The 6430-nt window shown below is 31.9% G+C and overlaps 1 protein-coding gene across 1 annotated transcript; it reads left to right on the top strand.

Annotated features, from left to right (window-relative positions):
- The first annotated feature begins 3942 nt into the window (after positions 1-3942).
- On the top strand, positions 3943-4845 carry LOC104602417 (uncharacterized). The gene is made up of 2 exons (XM_010266102.3): positions 3943-4257; positions 4399-4845. Exons 1-2 carry the CDS (start codon positions 4135-4137, stop codon positions 4765-4767), a joined length of 492 nt encoding a protein of 163 aa, XP_010264404.1. The 5' UTR covers positions 3943-4134; the 3' UTR covers positions 4768-4845.
- The last annotated feature ends 1585 nt before the right edge of the window (positions 4846-6430 follow it).

The raw sequence follows: 6430 nt of genomic DNA, 5'->3' as shown, positions 1-6430 counted from the left end.
ATTTTCATAAATCTTATGTATTTTTATATTTTTTTGTTTTTTATTATTAATTGGATGCAGGATGCAAAATCTAAATGTGATTACATAAATACATCATCCAAATATGTGAGTATTTTTCAAGTATCATCCTTTGATAGACCTACCTGCTTGAAATGGACAAGGTAAAAAGTAGTAGTTCAATTTACAATTTAAACCTCACAATTAAATAGGAACTAAATTCAATATGAGTATTTTAGTCAAGAAAAAGTTTCATAATCTTATTCATATTTGCAATAGTAGTGTAAATATAAAATTATAAACGTGTTCAATTTTTTCTATATTTTTTTTGTATTTTTGTGTGTAAAAGTAATTCCGATATATCACACTTACTTTTTAATTAATATGGTAATTATATGATATTATACATGTGTCTAAATGTTCTTTTGCAAAATTTATGTATTTTTTATTTTATTAATTTTTATTATTTATTAATGACATTAAATGTTAACACGTTTGACCCATAAGTTGAACTATTGAACTTTGTCAAATTGTAAAATAATTTCATTTTTTGTTAGTTCAAAATTATGTATTTCATTTTCATTATCGATAATATTTATTTTTTAACTTGATTAATAAAAATATCATAAATGTGTCTAATTTTCTTTACATTTTTGTAATTTTCTATGTTTATTTTTATTTAAGAAATTTATTACCTAACTATGACTTCATAGGTTGACCGATTTGATTTGGATGATTGAATTGCTTATCCACCACTTGGATAAAGAATGGCTTTGTTTTGAGCCAATTTTAAAATATATGGGTTTATATTGTTAAAAATATTGACATAAACCTAATTAGTAACATTTATTAGTGAAAATTAACTTAAATATAGGATTAAATAAGAGAAAATCAGAGTTAATACCTTCAGTATAAGACTTAGTGAGAGGGGATTAAATGAAGTGGAAAATAATAATTGAACTTACATTTCCAACCCTTAGGATTAGAGATGGACTAAATACACAAATATGGGCATTTTAGTAGCCATAACAGTTGTAATAAAATGACTTTTATACCCTTTCTCAAACAAAGAAAAAGAGGGTAATTTTAATCTATAAAAAATTCCACTTTGCATTGACACTTTTATATATAGCATAGATAAATATACTCCTCATGCTCCGTTTGTTTGTAATGCAAATATGAACTAGATATAAATTTTGTAACTGCTCCATTTTGCATTTGTTTGTTTGTAATTATGATTTGCATTTTTACTTGATTCAAAATTTACAATTTTTTTCTGTCTCATTTGCATTCATTGAAAAAAAAAAATTACATTTAAAAAACATGATGCAAAATTTGCACCACTTTCTCCTACCTTGAATCTCTCATATAAAATTGGGATCACATCAATTGACTTCCTACCTTATTCCTCCCAAATAAATAACCTTCCTCCCACCTCCATTCTCTTTAATATAATGTTGCCACTACATCATTTTACTTCCTATTTTACTCCTCCCAAACAAACAAAATAAAATCAAATATGGATAAAAAGTAAATCAAGATTCTATATTGATTTTGGGTCTAGTTTTAGGATTCCAAGGTGTCCAATTTCCAATATGGATTTACTTGGGCCTTTCGCATCCAAATCTGTTTGTATAGTTCTAACTAATAGCATATAGTTTTAAGAAGCAGATTGTATAATGAAGCCTAAATTGTTTACATCTCAATTGATGGAAGCATTTGGATATGGGCCAAACAAAATATGAATTTGTTTTGCCACGAGTCAATTGTTTGAACTCATGGTCAATGAGTTTGCAAAATAGGGCAGGCAAATCAAGATTATCAGATGAATCAGATCAGAGTAGTGGGCGCAACAATTCAAGTGTTCAACTTGAATTTGGTTGATTTTTCTCAGCTGAAGCATGGGGGAAATGGGGACTAACATCACTCTAAAAAAACAAAAATTCAAAAATCAATTTTTAACCATGTAACCAACTCAAATAAAACTTGGTCAAGTTGAACCAACTCAATGCAAGTTTTATTTTATTTATTATTTATTATTTATTTTATTTTTGTATGGTGTAGAGGGGTATAAATTACTTATATTATGCCCCCTTTGACATTGAAACTACTGGGGATTTGTTAAAGGAATAGATTGAGTTAAGATACAAATAACCATTTCCAGCTTAGGTTTTAGTGTTCAGGCCTGACCCAGTAATATATTATTTGTATATTAAATATATAGTTAAATATAGATTTTTATAACATATCATATTATATTATGCATAGATGCTATAAAATGACACATATAATATATAACATATATTGTATAATATAATATTTTATATTATATAAAGTATAACATATTTTTGTACATATATTATATAATATATGTTAGATAAAACTTAATTAGAGTGACTTGGCCCAAAGCTCGATCCAGCCCATGGTCAACCCTATCACCAAGCAATGGCCCCTTAAAAACAGAAATAGATATTTTACCAAAACATATTTGGAGATTGATAAAAGTAACCTCATTAATAAACATTAATTACAGTTTTACCATCTCAAACTGTTCTTTTATTTAATTTCTTTTTCTTAAAACCTATTTGCCAAAAGTAGACGGTTCACCAAAATGCCCTAAATAATAAAATAATAATCTTGTCTCCAAAAAAATATAATAAAAGTAATCTCATTTGCAAACATTAAATACAGTTTTACCATCTCAAAGTTTTAGTTTGTTTGATTTTTCTTGAATGTCTTTAATTTTTCATTACCACTTTAAAGTTGTGACAGAAAAAAAACAAGAATGTGCTAAAGGGTAAAATGAACAACTTTTGAAAAGTTTTATGTCATGTGAACACTCTCCATCACTAAAGCTGATGACACATTAATAGAGGAGAGGAGTGAAATAAGTTACTTATTTACTGCAAGGTTTGAGTAAGTTGATAGATAAACCCGAGGGGAGGTCTAAATTATTTATACTTTTTTTTTGGGTTTGTATGTTGGTTTGGGGGAATGGAGAACTTGGGACTATAAACCTGATCAGCCTAAACAAGTTGCAAAACAGCTTAATTATGAATCACTTTTTTAGCAAAAGAAAAGAAGTAATTTTTGGGATATATTATGCATACTATAGCCAAGATAGACTTTTTGTAAGGACAAAATTACCCCTTTGTATTAATTAGTCTCTAGGATAAAAGACTTAAACCTCTCCCTTGACGTTTCCATAAGTACTGAAACCTTCCCTCCAAACAACAAGTTGGGTTTTGAAGTTTTTAGACAGACTTAAATTAATCATTTCTACAAGTAGGGCCATAGAAGTAAGCGTGTCAATGGACTGGTTTTGGACTGGATCCAAATTAATTTAAATGGATTTGACGGACTAAAAAGACATAGTGGGTTAGACCAACTCGGTCTAAAATATTTATTAGATTGGACTGGACCTGATCTATCCATAATAAATTTATACTAGATTTAATTGGATTAAGCCAATATCTAGTCCATTAATATAAAATAAGAATATAGGTGTCAATGGATGGATTTGGATTGAAACCAATCTAAATTAAAATGAATTTAAACAAATTAGATAATCCAAACATTGAATTTGAATAGTCCAAATTATTCATTGGAGCATAATTACGAAGCAAGTTATTGAAGAAAGAAGGCGGGCAAGAGCAACAAACAACGAGCCACAGCCCATGCTGATGCTGTAGTAAATACAAGAAGCAGAGCTCCTCGATAGATACAAAACGGAAAATGAGCAGACTAGATCTGTTTCCACTTTCCATCTGTTTGTTATTTAGTGAATACACATATGATATATTCACCAAGAGGCTTCAAATTGCTTTCTCTTTTGGTGGAAGTTCGTTTTTGGGTCCCAACTCCCAACGGGCTGAAACTTAACAGAGAATGAGGAGACAAGGGAGGCAACCCATATCTGCATTTTCTTTCTCACGTCTCATCACAGAAACATCTGCATGTTCTCTGGAGGGACCTCTTTAATTACCTACTTATCCTGCATTTAATGCTCTTGTTTTCTTAATTTTCGACAACCCTGCTTCAAATATATATATTACTACTTCCCCTCCTGAAAACAGGAAAAATCGCCTACAGTTATCCATCTCTAACCATCAGCCTACACTTATCCTTTTTCTCGTCATGTCTTTCGTGTCTTCTCTTCTTCCTTTTCTCATAATATGCTTCACTGTGCATGCATGTAAAGCCCGCCATTTCCAAGTCGTCGATAAAGAATCGGACGCACAAGATCATCTTTCTGGCAAGGTTGTTGCAGAATCTTAATTTTTCTTTTCTTTATTTCATTTTTTTGATCAATGTAATATGAGAAGAGACTATATATTTAGCAGAGGGCCAGAGACATTAATCAGAAAATCTCTCATTATAGAATTTCTATCCCTGGTGCAGGAAATAGAGAAAATGGAACCCAATAAGACTTCATCATCAGTTCCATCAGATCAATTATCGAAGCATTCCCTGTCAAATAAGGATCTTCGAGCAGGACAACAAGTGAAAGTTCCAGAAAACAAAAGCCATCATAGTGGGGGTGGTGCAAGCTGTAGTAGTTATCAAAGGCGGCCAAAGCAGGATCCAGATCATCAAGCTCTTATTAACAATGTTAATGGAAAACCAGGAAAGGCTTCAGGTGGTGCGCGGAACAACTCTCTTGTTTCGGTTTCATGGCGTGTTCCTCATCATTATCAGAAACATGGAAAGCATCCTGGATTTGACATAGACTATACTCCACCCAAGACACGCCCTCCCTCTCACAACTGAATTATCCCGGCCGGCCCCCTTTTTGTCTCCGATCAATTCCCACCTTCTCTTTACTTTCCTCTTTGAGGGCACAGCTTATTATAATTAATTAATATCCCGAAACTGTCAAAAACATTAATTCTATGATGTAGAACAAGAGTGATCTTAGAATTAATATTAGAACTGATCATATATATACAAACCACGTACAACGATCTCAAGCATAATCGTCATACGACGCCGGCTGTTGTTTTATATACCTTTCTAGTTCCACGCTTGGCTTTTCTACCTATCGTATATTAATTCTCTGAGAAATATGATCAATTCGGCCATCAATTTTAATATATCATATACTCTGGACCTCCTCCTCATTTACCCAATTAATCACAATTATCTTTTTGTCTTTTTGTTTTTGTTGTTGTTATTTTTGTTGTTATTGCAGGAAGTGAGAATGCAGTGCCTTTACAAAAAGAGGAAAATAAATTAAATAAAGGTAAATTATTAGAGCATGCTTTTATGTGTTGAAGTTGGTGCATGCATGCATAATATATATGGTGATGAGTAGTGATGACCAAGGTTCATGAACGACCTCCTTTGATCAATTAATGATTATGCCCTGAGGGTGGCAAGGGCGGATGTTCTACATTTGCATGCATGCATGCATGCCGAATTGTCGATGTCATGTGTACATATCACCTTGTTCTTATGCATATATCTTATAGGTGAGAAGCATTCTTTTCCATAGATGCGCATATATAAAATGGATGAACATAAGCTTAAAAATGGTATATGTAAGCGGATGCATATGGGGAAGTGCAAAAGGCATACATGGATGGTATATATGTAGCATCTTCTATATATGCATGGTGTCATGTAATCAGGATTGGAGAGTTGAGTCAATATAATGCCGGCCGGATATGGGTCTTGTGTTAATGAAGAAACCATGCACTACATATTGTTTGGTGATCACAATTTGATAAGTAATGGGTTGCGAGTATTTCCACAACAAAATGCATTTCAAAAAGTTGATAATGCACAATAACCCTAGCTAACTAGCTTTAAATATAATCAAGATTTCCACCTAGTTAAAATTAAAATTTTAATTATTTTGAGCGAGGATATATATATATATATATGTGGTGGGTGATGGTGGATCTCTTTTGAATTTTTCATGCTTCTCCTTTTTTCCTCTATTAATGAGGTTGTGAATGAGGAAACATGCATGAGACATGGGTATGGGGCCATGGCTGTAAAATGTGGTAGTTCTTCATCATAAATGGGGGATGACAGTTACCCGTTAGTTCCCTTATTTCTATTATCGACTGTTACCCGTCAGTTCCTTTGCACATGGTGTAGTCGGAGAAATTTTCATTTTGATCAAGTTCTACTTGTTCGGTTAAAACAAACTTCCCATGACAAATGAATTCCACCTTTTTTTAAAAGGGCTAGAGCTGTTATATGGGATGGGTGTGTGGCTTCTTCAGTTGCGACAAATTAAATCAAACTTTAATTTGTTGGAGATGTGTTCAATTGTTTCTTCTGTTGGTGATTCTGCTTCACCTTGTTGCAAAAGTTCTTTTTTTATTTTATTTTTTATCCACAGTCTATATTTTATTCCTTCTAAGGATTTGTATCTACCCTTTTTTGCTTGATACTTTGATTACTTTCTTGTGTTCATACAAGT

This window comes from Nelumbo nucifera, chromosome 1 (assembly GCF_055504915.1).
Source record: "Nelumbo nucifera cultivar China Antique chromosome 1, China Antique-T2T, whole genome shotgun sequence".
NCBI lineage: Eukaryota > Viridiplantae > Streptophyta > Magnoliopsida > Proteales > Nelumbonaceae > Nelumbo > Nelumbo nucifera.
Note: the sequence above shows the minus strand (reverse complement) of the source record. Positions and strands in the feature narration are given on the sequence as shown.